Source organism: Lupinus angustifolius, chromosome LG06, assembly GCF_001865875.1.
Source record: "Lupinus angustifolius cultivar Tanjil chromosome LG06, LupAngTanjil_v1.0, whole genome shotgun sequence".
NCBI lineage: Eukaryota > Viridiplantae > Streptophyta > Magnoliopsida > Fabales > Fabaceae > Lupinus > Lupinus angustifolius.
This window is the reverse complement of record NC_032014.1, coordinates 5945462-5963129: the sequence shown is the minus strand read 5'-3', so window position 1 is coordinate 5963129 and position 17668 is coordinate 5945462. Positions and strand designations below refer to the sequence as shown.

The 17668-nt window shown below is 34.8% G+C and overlaps 2 protein-coding genes across 3 annotated transcripts; both read right to left on the bottom strand.

Moving 5' to 3' along the window:
- On the bottom strand, positions 3047–11681 carry LOC109349294 (dynamin-related protein 3A-like). 2 transcript variants are annotated; one of them, XM_019590045.1, is made up of 20 exons: positions 11161–11681; positions 10151–10433; positions 10038–10066; positions 9839–9940; positions 9558–9626; positions 9422–9481; positions 9093–9206; positions 8919–8967; positions 8658–8767; positions 7971–8063; positions 7697–7789; positions 7478–7615; positions 6411–6524; positions 6202–6270; positions 6001–6043; positions 5680–5828; positions 5428–5574; positions 4181–4233; positions 3971–4070; positions 3047–3504 (listed from the first exon to the last, which is right to left on the bottom strand). In XM_019590045.1, exons 1-20 carry the CDS (start codon positions 11539–11541, stop codon positions 3259–3261), a joined length of 2442 nt encoding a protein of 813 aa, XP_019445590.1. In that variant the 5' UTR covers positions 11542–11681; the 3' UTR covers positions 3047–3258. The 2 variants fall into 2 exon arrangements, with proteins under 2 accessions (XP_019445590.1, XP_019445588.1); XM_019590043.1 differs by having other exon boundaries at positions 6202–6297; positions 11161–11680.
- LOC109349293 (putative disease resistance protein RGA3) lies at positions 13101–17555 on the bottom strand. The gene is made up of 2 exons (XM_019590042.1): positions 14023–17555; positions 13101–13568 (listed from the first exon to the last, which is right to left on the bottom strand). Exon 1 carries the CDS (start codon positions 17280–17282, stop codon positions 14025–14027), a length of 3258 nt encoding a protein of 1085 aa, XP_019445587.1. The 5' UTR covers positions 17283–17555; the 3' UTR covers positions 13101–13568; positions 14023–14024.

Below are 17668 nucleotides of genomic sequence, written 5' to 3'. Positions count from 1 at the left end.
TTATTTAAGTTTTCTGTTTATTAATAAATAATAAAGGGTGATAATGAATTTACCACTAGGAGAGATATCCTTATATCAATTGTATTTATTATTTATAAAAAATTTAATTAGCTATTATTTATTTACAAAATATTTATTATTATTTTTCAAAATGAATATATTAAATTACTTATTCTTCAATTATAAAATAATAAAATAAAATATTTAATATTTAAAAATGAGAGTATTTAATTAAAATAAATAAAACATATTAGAAAAAATGAAAGATAAAAAAAATGAATATATAGATATGACGTCATTAAACCTTATAATTATATTTGAATTCAATGTTGTAAAATTTGAATTAGACATCAAATCAGAAGAGATCACGGTTTTTATAACACTAGTATTATAGTAATATATTTAAATTATCATTATGGTAATGTATATCAATCATAACCTTATTATCAATATTAAAGTTGATTAACATTGAACAAAATGTTTGGTATCGAATGTTGTAAATGTGGATAACAAAAAATGTTGTAAATGTAGGGAGGAGGTTGAGGTTAATTTGCTTCAATATGTAGATGATGCGGTTATAATTGGGAGATCTTCAACTCTGAATGTGATTGCAATGAGGTACATTCTTCGTCGTTTTGAAGCTTGTCCGGTTGTGACGGTTAACTTCAGCAAATGTAGTTTATGTGGTGTCAATATTCCTCCATGTTTTGTGGACAAAATGACAGAGTATCTAAATTGTAAGAGGGGTTCTTGGCCTATGAAGTTCTTAGGCATTCCGGTAGAGGCTAATTATAGGAGAAATGAGGTTTGGAAAGACATGGTATTCAATATGTTGAAGAGGTTGGCTACATGGGATAATTGTTTCCTTTCTTTTGGCGGTCGACTAGTGTTGATTAATGCAATGCTTAATGCACTGTCAAATTACTTTCTTTCTTTCTACAAAGCTGCTCAGTGTGTGATTAAGGAGGTGATTAAAATTCAGAGAGATTTTCTTTGGAGAGGTGTGGGGGGTCATAGGAAAATTGCTTGGACAGGTGAGACTCGATTTGTAAGGATCGAGAGAAGGGTGGTTTGTGCGTGAAACACTTAGAGTCCTTTAATCTTGCCCTTTTGGGTAAGTGATGGTGGAGGTTGCTCACGAAGAGAGAAGCTCTTTGGTCTAAAATATTACACTCCAAATATGGGATCTAATTTCTTTTCATGGGATAATGGATGATGATGGAGACCTTCAGAATCTCTATGGTAAAGGGATTTGAAGAGTGTTGTGAGGGGTTCAAGTAGTGATAGAGGAGTCTGCAGGGTGGTTTCATAAGAGAGGTAGATTTGATGGAGTTCATACTAATTTTTGGGAGGATCACTCGGTGGAGGTAATTGTTTTGAAGGAGTTATTTCCAAGACTTTTTAATATGTGTCTGATAAGATGGCTCAAGTGGGTCAGTTAGATGTGTGGAGGGAGGGGTGTGGAACTAGCAGTTATCATGGAAAAGAGAGTTGTTTGAGTGAGAAAGATCTTTAATAGATGATTTGATAAGGATTCTGAGGAGAGTTCAATTAAAAGAAGATGGTGTTGACAATTGGATTTGGAATTACGACAACTCTCATTGTTATTCCGTCAAGTCTGCTTACAAGGCAATTTGGCAAGTAGAAGAGGTTAATGATGAGGATAATGTGTTGTGCGGCACAATTTGGAAATCTCAAGCCCCTTCTCAAAACCCGGATGATTGCTTGGAGAATTGTCTTGATATGATTCCTAGTAAGTAAAATCTTGCTCAGAGGGGTGATAATTTTACTGGTAATGATGGCCTTTGTATTTGGTGTCAGAGTTATCCGGAGTCTACCGATCATCTTTTCTTCTCTTGTCATTTCTCTTACAGAGTTTGACAACTTCTTTATGGATGGTTAAGGCTTACGAGGGTATTAACATCTTCTACTACATCCCATTGGTTTCATAATCATAATTATATTGATGGTTTCCAAGCAAAAGGTCTTAGTTCTTTGTTTTAGATTGCTGGTATTTGGACGTTATGGAGTTGTAGAAATAATATTATTTTTAACAACAAGAAGAAATGTATGGAGGAGGTTCTGGACGAGATAAAGTTCACGTCTTGGCTTTGGACCAAAAGTAAAATCAAAGGTTCTTATGTGTCTTGGTTTGGATGGATCTTTAATTCGATTGTTTGTTTGGAATGTTATCGATAGTTGTAATCTTTAGTTTTGGTATTTATGGTTTTTTTGTAATTCTTCTTGTGGGAAGGTTTTAGGCCTTGGAGTTGTTTTGTTCTGTTTCTTTTGTTGTATATATATGTTCTTTTTTAATAAAATTTTCACCTTTCAAAAAAAACAAACTTTTGAATAAATTAATTAAAATAAATCACAAATGACGTAACAACTATGTATAAATATTTACAATGACAAAATATATATATTACACTCGTTTAAATTTGAGAGTTTAAGAATTTTCATATTATCATTGCATTATTCATTCTTTATATTTAATTATTGACAAAAAATATGAGTTTTGTACGTTGTTATTATATCATATATCATTCATATTTAATCTTTGAAAAAGTAATATAAATAACTAATAAATGATGTTGTAACTGTATATATGTTGATGCTAATAAATGTTACATTCTTAATCATTATTGATTCTAGTAATTCAAATAAAAAATAGATGATAAATAGACTATGGATAGTATCCTACTTTGCCAAATAGAAAAATGTCCAGAAAAAAGTACAACTGTAAAGAAGATAACATTTTCCTTCTGCAAATAGAATATAATCGTAATTGTAATAAAACGATAAAAACAAAATTTGCAAGGGAAATCTCCAAGTTTTTTTCTCCAGTCAAAATCAATATTGCCATCTATTTCACATACCCAACATTTCTGCAATTGCAGCAAACAAAATGCAAAACCGCATACAATTGGGATATAGCCCAAAAAGTTATATGGACTAACCATGAAGAAAAAAATATTGGACTAACCATGAAGAAAAAAATATTGGACTAACCATGAAGAAAAAAATATTGGACTAACCACACAGAAAAAGAACTGGAACTTTTTTAAAAGGTTATGATAATATACATGGATATAGCGAAAAAAGATTCTCAAAACGGTGGAAGATCATACAATCCTGTTATTCTTTCTAGAGCCTTGAAAAAAATAGATAACATTTCTATGTGAAGAGAGCAGTGACGAAACATTGAAGGCTACTTTCAGGAAATAGTACTAGAATGCATCACATATGATAATTACCTTACATGTTTGCCCATCTATTTCCATTTGAATCTGCATCAAATGGTGTTTGAAATTCCCCAGAATGTGAAGATTTCCTACTTTTAGACTTTGTGATATTGGGAAATGCTTCATAATAGCTAACAGAACCACTAGTAGAATACATAGATGAAGATGGCATTCCATGAGCTTTATGCAATCCAGTTGTTTCAGTCAAATTATATCTGCTTTCAACTGTTTCAGCATCTAGAGGTAGTTCTTCCAAGTCCTACAATGAGGAAATACAGTAATCAATACCAACTTATTTTGCTATCAAATTGATTATTCAGAAAAGCTCATGGACTTCAAGATAAAAATAACCGAATCTTCGACTGTGTAGACATCTGGAAGTCATGAGAAAAAACTGATTCTGTACAAGTGACAGGTCAACTCTATGCATGTATAAAATTGTTGCCTTCACGGAAATAGAAGGATTCAAAGAGAATCTCATACAGACAAACCAATTACTATTGTCATGGGCTAGAATCAAGGAGAACCTAACTAGCTTCATAAAATAAAATATGAGTTCAGTTAGATATGATAAAGATAAAATGAATCCAGTTAACCGTGTGACGAGTCACAAAGACCATAATCATCTCCACAATAATAAAAAACACTTAGAACCGAACTTGTAATATATAATAGTACTTTAAATCAGTTTAGATAGTGCTGGTTAAAACAATAAAATCACCCACCCTAGAAGCCTGTTGAAAAGCTCGGAGCAGTTCTTGACAGCGCTTCCTTTTCATGGCTACCTCATCAGGTTCTTGCAACATCTTTTCAAAGAAATCCTCTCTGGTTTGAATGCAACATACACAACACAATCAGCAAGCATCTGTCAGACAAAATATAATATAAACTCCAGAATAAATCTGGATTAGCAAGCCATTACCACTATACTTTACCTGTAAAGCTTTTGAATGAAGACATTGTGGAGCTCTCTCTTTGTATTGTTTACCTAGTTATGGAACACATGAAAATTCAGGTATATTCAAAGCCTCCAAAATAAGTAGCATAGAGAATACTGTATGAAGCTATGAATGTTAACAATATAGTATGATTCACAAAACATGTCCCCAAATGACCAGCTATAGAGTTCAACAGATACACCAATTAAGAGAAATGCTAGCAACACTCTCTATTATTGGGTGGATTTCATGTGGGATCCACTCTCTATTTAGTGGGTCCGACATGAACCCTTGCTCAATAATAATGTGTTTAGCTTGCTCAATCAACAATGAGAGAGATTGCAACTACTCGTACCATTTCTAGACATGCAAAAGTAAAAAGCCTGCCTATAATATGAGTATTAGGTAAACACACCAAGTGGTTTATAAACCTATTTATCAGTATCAGACTCCCACTCATAAAGGTTGTTAGGTTTTCTTAATTTTAATTTTTTGTAAAGGAAACAATGAAAATGATAAAATTTGTTTTCCTTATTTCTAGCGCGAATCTTTAAAAACAAGAAATGGAATGAGAAGATAATAACTGAAAATTTAAACCAAACACGAAGATGTGATTCAGCTGGCTGAGAATAACCCATTGACATTGCTGGTCACATGCTTGTGCATGAACTTTGGGTAGACCACACAAACCAGAGCTTCATCAAAGGCTAAATTCCTCGCCGCAATCCAAGTCTAAGAGGTCAAACTCTCCATAGTGAATAATTAGCCTTTGGGCCATTTAGGGAAAAAAATAGTTTGGGGACATTAGTTTTATATTTATCAAACCTTTTTGTTATTATTTTAAATGGGGCTTTGACTATTAACTAATAGGTTTATCACATCAGACTATCAATAGCCTTTTCAGGGCTAAAAACATATTTTGCTGTGTTGCTTCATAATAGAAATCTCGGGAGTTCCCTATACGTTCTTTGTGAACTAACCGGAGAGTTTGTTACGTACAACCAGCACTTAGGTTTTTGGCTCTCTGTAACCAATAGATATAAGCTTCCCAGAATCTGTTTGATGGGTCTTTGGGCGAGTCTATCAATTAATTTGTGGGTTCTAAGCTCGAATACCTCAAGGATTCACATCATGCCACCTATATTTTTGTTTGCCACAGCCTACCATTTGATTCAAAAGCAGATTGCTTATTGTATATTCATCATTGCAACCTCTAAAGCTCAAAAGAAGGATAAGAAGTGTACCAAAAAGTGCATAATTGCTTTGGGGACAATATCCTCGATATTTTTTCTGACAATGTCATAGTATGATCTCAAAAGCAACTTTGTTACTGTGATTTCAACACCTTCCATTTCTGAACTGCTCTCAGATGGCCTCAACACGGTGGGGGGCTATAGAAACCAAATCACATTACAAAAAATATATATACACAATTTTACATATACAGAACATATTGATCACGCTGATGATGAATGTGTCAACAGACACACATATACCTCTCTCAATTGAATCATAGAGAATGACTGATCCACACTGTGAAGTGGTTCACTGTGTGGTTTAGTAGCTGTGTTCTCCTTCAGAGACACACGGTTATCACCTCCACCAAAGATGGATGAGATCCCCCAACTTGATCCGCCAGTGTTTCCTGGAGAAAGAAATATCAAGCACTAAAAAATTTAATAGCTTACAATAGTAATGACAATTGTTGATCCAATATATTTCATTAAAGAAAACCAAAAAGAAGACACAAAATCATGCATAATAAAACAAAAGTGCAAAGACAAGCTCATACATTATATAGGGAAAAAACAGATTACCTGATGGTACTACTTTTTCAACATCTGAAGCAACATGAACACCCTGTTTTTTAAAATTTATATTATAAAAATAAGAAATGAAGAGATCAGGGCAAGATACTAATTTATGGCCCTTATCTTGACTTATGTGAAGTCTAAACTAAAGTAATTTATACATATAAGCAAAACTTCTGATCAACTTAAAGGATAAAATCCTAAAACCTGATCAGCCACTAGTCCATTTGCTTGTCTCCCAAGAATAGCTCGAATCTTGCCACTTCTTTCAGAAGACTGTCCCTTGTCAGATTCCAAACCATCCTATTCAAAATTAATAAAATAGTTTTAAAGCAAAAGAAAGCAGAGCATAAATTGGTGTTCACAGATACCATGAAAACTTAGTGCATAACTGGATGAGAGTCCAAAACATGTACCTTCACCCTAGAAACTGGAAGAGAAACTCTAGAAGCGTTGGTCTGCTGCATGGCTACTTCTAACGCCTTACTTCCACCAATAAAATTTGGGTGGCAAGTGTTTATGTAGTCCATCTGCAAATTTGAGTAGTTTGAATGGATAAGGAGTCGAGGTTTCACTTTGATAGTCTGACAATCACAGTTGACACTTATAGGCTGGCTCATGGCATCTTAATGGTTTCTACTAGATTACAGAAAATTATCAACATTCTTAAATCCACATGGATTTTGTCCTTATTTTCAAGAGAAAGAACACAATTCATCAATATTTTAACATGGCATGTCAAGCCATGCTCAACCAGGTAAGTAAATCAGTAGTTAAAACTCATTTCAGTTTTGATGATATTTCTAAAACCCCAAATCTTATCAGTTAGAATTTGATGCAACATATATTCTAAGAGATGAAAGCTTGGCACATACCAAATAGCAGCTATCGACGACTTCATTAAGAATAATTAACTGGTTTTGTTAAGTGAGAATACATTAACTATTAAGGAACATATGAGTTGGGATCAACAAAAGCAGTAAAGATAGTCCGAAGACTACAATTGATATGAAGAGAAGAATTCCTACAAGCTCCATTCCATCCATACGCGACCAGAGGTCAAAATGGTCCAAACAACTAGGATTCCAAGCAATACCATTGAATTTCAGATATGACATAAATCACTATTCTAGAAGGAATAAGGATTTGTGTAGTGGGAACTTTTAGAATATCTAGAAATATCCGATGATATTTATAATATCTTGGAATTGGATGGGATTGATTCTGTCATCAAAGGTAATGGTGTTAGGATCCTATTTGTCTTTTGTAATTGGCTTATAAATAGAATTATAGGGCCATTTTTTTGTACTTTTAAATAACCTTAACATATAACTTTAATATCAATTTTATACTATTGTGATTCTCTATTTTATCTCTTCCTTCTTTCCTACCTAAAATCCTCCAATTCAACAGGAACCAAGTTGAAGACCCCGTAACCTAAGCACCTGCCATTGCACTACAAAGAAATTACATTTTAGCTTACCTCCATTTCCATGATGTGCTGAATCATATTCTCTGATGGATCAAGGCCTTCTCGTAAGAAGTTTCCAATAACATCATCCATGCTCTTTCTCAAGAATGGGAACCGCTTCAGTTCAGACACTGTACAGCGATGGCTGATCTGAAGGAAGAGATTTTAATTTGATAAATACTTGTATGATGTGAAGTGAGGCGAAAAAATGGCAAACTACAAAAATCCTACCTTAACTAACTCATCATATATAAACCTGGCACATTGAAGACTAGGATCCAATAGACGAGATATTTGCCTTCGTATAAGGACTTCAAATGGGACCTATTTAAATGGAAATAATACATAAGTATGTTCTTCTGCTAGAAAAAAATACATAACTGAGTATAAAAATATGGGTTTAAGTAAGAAAGTTTAAAGATATATAAAGATTGGGTTTCAAGTCAAAATTATAAAATCATATAATTTAAATATACATAAGATGATGACAAGTCACGAGACCTACTTCAGGAACAAACAGCGCCGATCTAAGTCCAGTTGCATTCTGTATCGCAGTACGAATATCATCATCAGTCAAGTCTTCACATGGATCTACCTCCTGCAAGATACATTAAGTGTGTTGTATATAATAAGAATTGAAACTAGCTCTGTATAAATAAATGGTTCCATGGACTCCAATCTACGCTGTATGAATTTGCTAATAAGAAATTAATTTAGCCCCTTCCCCTGAAAATAATAGGATTTCCACATGTATAATTTGCCCTGGACCATAAAATCAAGTTAAAATGAAGCACTTTCTTTCTGCCACTCTTGTTGGCGCAAAATTAAGATGATTACATGCATTCAAACAAAAAGATGTTACATATTGTTAGTGTCAAAAAATCATACATCTGATTTATAATACTCGATAATATTATTAATTTTGAAATATTTGAATAATATGTGAATAGATAAATACATATATAGGGCTTAGATTGGGTGGTGTGGCATCCATCAATTAAATGGGATGGACATTGAACACCTGTTATGACAAATAGATAATAGGTTAGTTGGGTTGTTATTCAATCAATTACAAATGGGTTATTAATGGGCTAAATATAACTTACCCAGTTTCTGTCTCTAATTTGAACATTGCAAGAGGGGTAGATGTATATGTTTTATACAGTCACATATAAAATACAAAAGTATATACCTCTAATCTCCTCACGAAGATAGATTGGAAAATATAATGAATTCGTGCCCCACCAGAGAGCTCAGATGTAGACATCCCTTGATTCTTTCCCTCTAAAATGGAGCAGAATGCTGTTTTCGACAAGGAAAAAAATATCACTACTGAATTTGGAAGGTAACTAAATGTAAATGCCAATTAACAGATATGAGAGAAATGGAATGAGTAGATATATGTAAATGTCGAACAAGAGAAGAAATCAGAAAATAGGATTGGTTTAAGTACCGTCACAGTATTTTGAAAGAATATTCAGGAGAAGAGCACCCTGAGCAGCCTATTGGAGATGAAGAATTATAGATAAACTAAAGTAAATGGCCAGCCGAAGTGGAAAACATGATGCTTTTAATTACAACAAGGAAAATTCATAAATGGTGTATGAATTCAAATATTAATACATACCTTGGACTCTGTGATTTCTCCATAGGTTCCATGTTCTTTTGCAAGAGCAACCAGTGAAGTGTTTATGCGTGCTCTCAACCCTGGTAGCAGGGCCTTGATATGCTGTGCAAGAATCTGAAAAGATATTTACAGGCAAATACATACACAACATGTTTAAATCCCGAATCTGCAGTTTTATAACAATTCATAATGGGATGATCTTACAGGGAATTTCTAACAATTTAGCTCTTCTAATTACGTAAACAGAGAGTATAATTAAGGCTAGCGTTTGAGACAGTAAAATTAATAACAAAAGCTAACTTTTATATTCAAAATTGCGAAGACTGTACCTGGTTCAACTTCTTTGCCAATTGAGGAATACCACATCTATCTGCTATACTACTGTATATCTACGAATAAGATAAATACAATCAATAAATTGAAGTGACATGTATTGAATATAACTAAGCAGTGGTACTTCCTTACTGGACGACTGCGGAAAAATTTCTCTTCAGCAACAAGTGCATCCTTTATACTTCGGTTCAATAGAATATCCTGATTTAATGAGACAACAAACAACTCGATTTCAGCATTGCATGTTGACCAGCATGCTAATCTAGCATAAAGTGCTTAATTCTGTGATGACTCAGTGTCCTTATGTGTGTAAACTTAAATAACCACTAAGTTTAACAAAGAGAACACATGCAAGGTTTAAATATGGCCAGATGCCGTCTTCACTCTTCGCCACATTAGGATAACATCATTACCTCCTGACTACGATTTACAACACCCACATAACCAAGTCGCAGGGGAACAACTTTTCCTAGCAGAAGATCCCGTGCATCAGTGCCCCTGTCCATGATATCTAACTGCAGTGCAAGGCATATGCGACTCAACTTGTCAGAACATGGAAACAGCTTAACATAGTTTGCAAATAAATTTATGTGTTAGATGAGTATATCGAACCTTTGTGATTACACCAATTGTTCTATTACCTGCAACAGAAATTTAAACATTTATAAACCAATCACAGGGGTTCAAAAAATTATACTTTGAGGGATAAAGAATCAAACACCAACCATCAGGATCAGCAATTCCTGCCATCTGAAGAGCATCTGAATTGGCCAAATCTGAATTTGCTGGCGTGACAGCTAGAATGAGACAGGTGGGAGTTTTGATATATGACATGATCATTGTTCTAATACGGGCTTCAATATCAGATGGCTGATCGCCAACAGGAACCTTCGTTATGCCTGGTAGATCAACAAGCGTGATATCAAGAACATTTGGCGAATAAATTTTCAAACGAATCTGCTTGTCCTTGACACCTTTGTTCCCCCCTGCTTCCCTATCAGTCTCAGCCTACGGAAAAAAAGGATGAAGGAAACATAAGTCATTAGGAGCTACATAAGGAAAGATAATTAAAAGTAGCACACTGTATACCTTATCAAACCAACAACAGTATTACACACTATACAACATGCAAATCGTGGAAATCTCAAACGTCTTTATCAGATCTTGTCGGCAACCTAATGAACCATGCACTAGTTCCCATATACCAATTCATGGTACTTTCCAATGTAAGAAAAGTGTTGTAATCATGCAGTAAGAATTGAAAACTGAATGACGGCACCACATACCGTGTAACAGAGCTGCGATCCCAAATTCAACTAATTCTCAAGGTTAAAGCATAAAAACCAGTTGCAATAAATAATGAACCTTCAACCAAGGTAACAAGCCAACAATTAACTACGGAAATCATAGTAATGCTCATTCTCCTGCCGGGTCCTATTTTTTAATATTTTGTCATGTTTTTTTTTCCTATTTATAAAATAGACGAAAGCACCTAAATGAGTCCACATGTTCTGGTCTGTCCAGTTTTGACAGTGCACCAATAGCCGTCTAAGCTTCCTGACAGTGTATAAATATAGCCTCGTATATTTGCACCATGACACTCCAGAGGAATAAACTAATTTCATGATTTGTAATATACAATATCAATATTATCACAAATTTCACTCTAATTTTCCTGATATTATTAAATCAAAATAGAAACATATATTATGGTGATGATAAACAACATATATACCTGAATTTCCCTGCGAATTGCAGAAAAATCGTGGAACCTGCGGCCAGGCAAGTGGAGGAACTCACCGAATTCCTCATCGGAGCCTTCAGGCTTGCGCTTAGTCTGGACGAGCTGGAGCACTAGCGGACGCCTGGTGCATATGTCGTTGCCGCGAGGGAGGAAGTCACGGCCAACGAGGGCTTCAAGAACACTGGACTTCCCGCTACTCTGGCTTCCGACTACCGCCACCTGAGGGAGGTCGATGTTGGACTCGCTTCCTACGCGGGAGAAGATATCTTGGAGCCTGTTAACCAACGAGATGACGGAGGAACCCAGGGGAGCTGCGGTGGAGGAAGAAGGAGCGGCCGGAGACGGCGGAGGTGAAACCGACTCGTCCGCCATGAAGGAATCGGTCACCGGTGGAAGGGGAAGGAAGGATTAGGGTTTATAGAGGACTATGCGATTCACTATTAAGTGTTCCATAAGGTAGAGATATCAAATTTGGGAGTAGAGATAGCATGTGGAAACCAGTACAGTAGCAGGATGGTCACTTTAATATTGTTTATAGCTTTTTTAGAAAACTTGTTTTGACTTATTCAGAAAATAAATAGGTTTTCAATAATTCGTCCATCAATTTTACACTTTCAAAATTTTAATTATTTTAGTCACTTTATCATTACCATATATGTGCTAAATATAAGATTAATTATAAATAAATATGAAGTTTTTAATTAAAATTAACAGAATATTCAAATAAATAATTGAAAATAAATTTAAATTATCTGTGTATTTAATTATTTGAAATAATAATAATAAATTAATAAATAACTAAATAATAAATGTTATAATCATTTTTAAAATTTCAGTTAAATTTAAGTAATTTTAGTTTAAGAAGCTTGATTCACCTATTATAACTTACATACACAGGTTAAATGGTGAACAATTTTCTTAATTTTTTTTTTGTATAACCAAACTTATCCTCTAAGACTAATTCTTTTGGTTAAGATGAGTATTCTTTTAAACAAGTGTATAGTATTAGAAATGAAGTCCAAAAACAATCAAAGTCAAGAAACTTTTACCAATACTATTCCTATATTATAATATTCTTTATTCTACTTGAGTGAGTTTAAAGCTGAGTGTAGTAGTAAGAAAAGAGATCCGCTGTCCTATTTTAGGTGTTCCAATGATATTCCAATCTAATTAAAGATTGTCATGTAAGTAAAAAGAATAATCATAAAAACATAAAATAACTTTTGTATGTTACTTGTTGGAATGTGATTGGTTTGATACATGGAGATGAGAACTTTTTGGGAAAAATGATCTTTTTTTCCTATTAGCAAGTATAACTGTACTCAATGCAGCCACAAGTCATTTTTTTTTGTTTATCACATGTATCCTTGCACCGGAGGCAATCCTCCTTGCCAGGAATATCTACAGGTATGTGAGCTAACTCTCCCTGCAGACATTTTTTTCATCAACAAGACTTGAACTCGAGACTTTGCTTGCTCAAGGGGAATCAAACATGTACTACTTGAACCAACGTTCGTTATTCAGTCACAAGTCATTTGTCACAATGAGAATGCAACACTCAAAATCACAAAGAAATCAGAGAAATGGTGAAAATATATTTGACAAATTCTCATTTATTAAGAATATGAATCTAGATATGTAATCTGAAATTTGTCTTAATTAGTAAACATGATGCGGTTAACAATGTCTTTACAGTACAGTTAGATTGAGTTTTTTCTTTCATCATACAAATTATTGTAGATTACAGAATCTACAACAAAATTTAGATGCTTTTCGGAACAAAGTAAGTTTCTTTTGAAATGCTGAAGTTGGACAGTGAAATAAAAAAACTCTCATAAGAAATTAAAAGGCCATGGAGTCATGAAAAATATTGAAGATGATAATTATCATCAATGTACAGTTTTTTTCATAACTCTGCACAGAAGTTTGTGACTTAATGTTTCAGCCTGAGTTGCATATATAACAAAATAATGAGATGGCTTAAACTTCATTCAAGATAAAATAAGCACCTGCCAACAGAACAGGAAATAAACCCTGAAAAATGAGACCCTCTTGGTCCTGAACTATAAAATTAAACATGAAAGTTCACACCATAGAGAATTGCACGATATGCAACCTTCAATATGCAGAACTATCCATCAAAGTGAACTTTTTAATACACTGAAAGGATGATATGGTTGTTTGTGAAACCTTATCAAAGGAAGCCAGAATAAGCATACTAGCAGTTAAGGAACCATGAAAGATTTCAAGATCATAAACTTCTTAAGATTTAACCGGGAATGGTTGACACTTGACAACACTGAACTCTTCATATACCACTTGCAGGTAGCACCAGATTTTCATTCTCAAAAGCCCAAAACTTTCTTGGTTAACATGTGAACCTTCTGCAGTTTAGAGCCCTGAACATGTGGAATAATAACATAAATTTAGTTCCAGAATAACAGATTGTGCTGTAAGAAGAATACTTTGAAGTCTAAGTGGGTTGATAGACCCAAAATATTTGTTCCCTATTATTGATTTTGAGAGTTCAAAAGGTATATCTTTTGGGAGTTCGGCTAGATAGTAAGGGTAAGAAGATCCTACCACTAATAAGTGCATTTGAAATTTAATGCCGTCGATATTCTAGAATTGACATAAGAAAATGAAGAGAGGAAACATAACAAAATGTTCAGTGAAATATTAAAATCTGCTTGTATATTTAAAATATTTCAACATTAAAAATCACTTTGAACTAACCCAACAAAAATTCTTATCTTCTTTATCTATAAAATCTCTAACAATCTTTACTTCTCCTCCCTTTTATCAACACAAGGAGGGCATTAGTATAGAAAGGATTCTGAAATCTGAATATACCTTCACGCTATACCATATGTTGTGTAACAACCACCTCGTTCGCTAGTGTATATAGTTTCTGGACTCACATGAATATCCGGAATGTGAGGAATTGTTGGCCAATCTTCCTCAGCCGGTATCTTTAACTCTGGGCAACCATATATTGACAAACTTTGCAAAGTGCTAAGGCATTGAATGCTCATTGGAAGATGCATCAACTTGGGGCACTTAGATATTATTAATGAGTGAAGCAAGGCAAGATTTCCCAACCAATCAGGCAAGGATCTCAAGTTACAAAGATCACACAATGTTAAGGATTGGAGGGAGGTCATATGTTGTAAAGATTCGGGGAAACCTTGCACCTCCGGGCAACTGGAAATTGTCAAATCCTCAAGAGAAGTCAAGTATTGAAAACCTGTTGAAAAATTAAACTTGCAATAGGACACAATTTCTAATCTTTTGAGAGAGAGAAACCCTTGCAACATTTGATCTGTCACTGGCTCTAGGCTGTTGCAGTGGTTAATATTAAGTTCTTGGATAGCATTAAGGTTCATGATTTCAAGTGGGAGTACCTCAAGTTTGGAGTAATAATAAATCTCCAGTTTCTTTAGAGAAGTAAGGCCACGTAGCATCTCATCGGGAAATGAAATTAACTCTTCATTGTCCATAAACCGTAAGCATTCAAGACTATGAAATATGTGAATTGAGCTTAGCAAATCATGGCTGGATTTCCCCTCTATTTGTAGTTGTTTGAGAGATGGAAGGCAAGGCAAGGCCAATTTTGGACAATGACTAATTTGCAGGAATTCTAGAGCTATGTAGTTTCCCACAAGTCCAACATCATATGGTTCATTGTCCATGTGTTTCAGATGTTTCATGTTAGATATCTTAAGGAAATTTAGAGATGGTAGTTTTCCCAGCGGTGGAAGGTGTAAACAGCTTTCACAGTCCATGAGGTTTACACAACTTAAATTCTTGAGAGAATGGCTGGCTATCCATTGTGGGAATGTCACTCCTGGATATCCTTCCACGCAAAAAGTTTGCAATTCTTTGGGATGAGGTTGAAGCACTTCAATAATTTGCTCCACATTTTCTTGTACTTGAGATTCTTCATTTCTGTCCCATGACAACACCAATTTGTTCAGTTGCTTACTTTTCAAATTGGCATCTTTGGCATCCATTACATTTTTTACTCTTTCCATGTGTTTGATGTGGAGCTCTCCTGTAAGGTTTAGTTGACCCAATTCACCCAAAAGTAACCCTCTTTGTTTACCAACAATGTACATGCTTAAAGTCCTCAGGGAAGTTAACCTTCCTATCTCAGGAGCCAATCTTGATAGTGAGTTGCATTCTGTCAAACATAGATGCCGAAGAGATTTCAAAAATTTTACGCGGTCGGGTAACCTTTGGAGAAAATGACAACAATGTAAGTTCAAAATCTGCAAATTCAACAACTTACATAGGGATTTTGGAAGAGTTTTGAAGGTACCGTGTGAAAGATTCAAGTACCTTAGATGTTTGAAATAACCAATTGAGGATGATAATTTTGGTAGCGCCTTAATGTCAAGCAACCTCAGAGAATAACATCTAAATACATGAGATAAAAGTTGGACATATTGCTGGCTTGGATTTTGTATTATACAAGTTCTCAATGATTGGAATTGGTGTAATTGGATTGAATCAACTAGCTGTTTAAATGACTTCCCATTGTGAATTAAGAGATGGCAGATTCTTTCAGACAACCTAGTTACACCATTGTCATTTGTATTGTGGCAAACTCCCTCTGCAATAGACTGAGAAAGATCATGAACTAGATCGTGCATCTTGAAATATGTAATTTTGCCAAATTCATCAGTCTCAATATCTTGAAACAATGATCTCCAATATAATTCATTCACCACCTCATCACCAACATCCTCAGCTTCCAACATTTGGTTGGATGAAATGAATCCATTAGCCACCCAAAGTTTGATCATAAAATGCTTCCCAATTATTTTACCTTTGGGAAATATTGCACAGAAGGCAAAACATTGTCTCAATTGTATGGATAAGTTCAAGTAGCTTAATCTCAAGGCAGGCATGACAGAGTTCTCATCTTGTGTTAGATTCCATAGCTTGCTTTCCTTGACATAGAGCCATTCCTTCTCCTCTCTTTTAAAGCGCAACAAACCTCCAAGTGTTTTTGCTGCAAGAGGCACTCCCCCACACTTCTTTACAATTTCCTTCCCTATGACCACAAGCTCTGTGCATTCCTCATTTGGCTGAAAAGCTCGCTGTTTAAATACTTCCCAACAATCATCTTTAGATAGCACTGATAATTGATAAGGAGGCGTTGTTCCCATAATGGATGCAACCTTTGAAAGACGAGTAGTGACTAATATTGAAGCACCCTTTGCTCCACAAGCTAATGCATTTTTCAATCTCTCCCAATTCTCTTGGTGTTCATCCCAAACATCATCCAAAACAAGCAAAAATCTTTTCATTTGAAGCAGCTTTTGAAGTTTCTTTTGTAGTGGATCAAGATCCAAATCTTCACATGCCTCCCCAGACGCTGATTCGATGATAACTTTTGTCATTCTCTTCAAATTGAAATCTTCTGAAACACATACCCAAATTCTTTGCTCAAAGTGATTAACTACTCTCTCATGATTATAGATAAGTTGGGCAAGAGTTGTTTTTCCAAGTCCACCCATACCTACTATGGGAAAGATAGTTAAATCCTCAAAATTAGAAGCATCACCAACCAAAAACTTTACAATTTTATCAGCATCTTCTTCTCTTCCATAGATCTGAAGTTTGGTAGCAATTGAGGTGGTTTGGCGCCAGTCTATGACTCTATTTCTCCTCTCTGTATGCATCTCAATGAAATGAAACTGATTTTTTTCTTCAGCAATTTCACCTAATCTATCTCTTATCATTCTCATTTCCTTAGCAATTTTCCGACGGAAAATGACATGTTTGGGATTAAAAGAGGATAAGCAAGAGGTTTGTACCTTGTCCAACAATCCACTTCCTCCATACTCGAGCTGCAAGGCTTGAGTCGCGCACTCGTCTAAGATGTCATCCAAGATATGAGCTGCATGCTCCAGCTTTTGCAGCCAATCCTTGATAGCTCTATATGAGAATTGCTTCTCCTCAGCATCTTCAAGAGTTGCCTTCATTGCAGTGAGTGTGCTGGAAAGCCTTTTCAAGTCTTGATCAAATCCAAGAAAAAGTCCTAGCTCTTTTTGAATGAGTGAGCTTAAATTCTCAAGCACAACTTCAAGGATTGCCTCTGCCATCTTGTAACTCACAAAATTAAAATGTAAGATAGATTGTATGTAGTGATAATATCAAATGAAAAGATTTTTAACAAGGAGATTTTTGCCTTGACGTATGAAGTCAACAAGCAGGCCATAGATAATGTCTAGTTGGAAATTGTTTGGAAGCAACATGGTGTAATGACAAGTAGGGGGAAAAATAAGCAACTTTAATGAAAGGATGAAAATTCTTTGAGTGAGAAAATAGTGGAGGGAGACTATTAAAAAGGTAAAGTATCACGTAAACTTTTGTTTATTTTTAATAAGGACAACCCGGTCTTTATCCCACTAGCGAGGTCGATAATATGGACTAGCTTTCGTTTAATCTATTATCTTTGCAGGATGTCGATTGAACTTCTTCATGCACG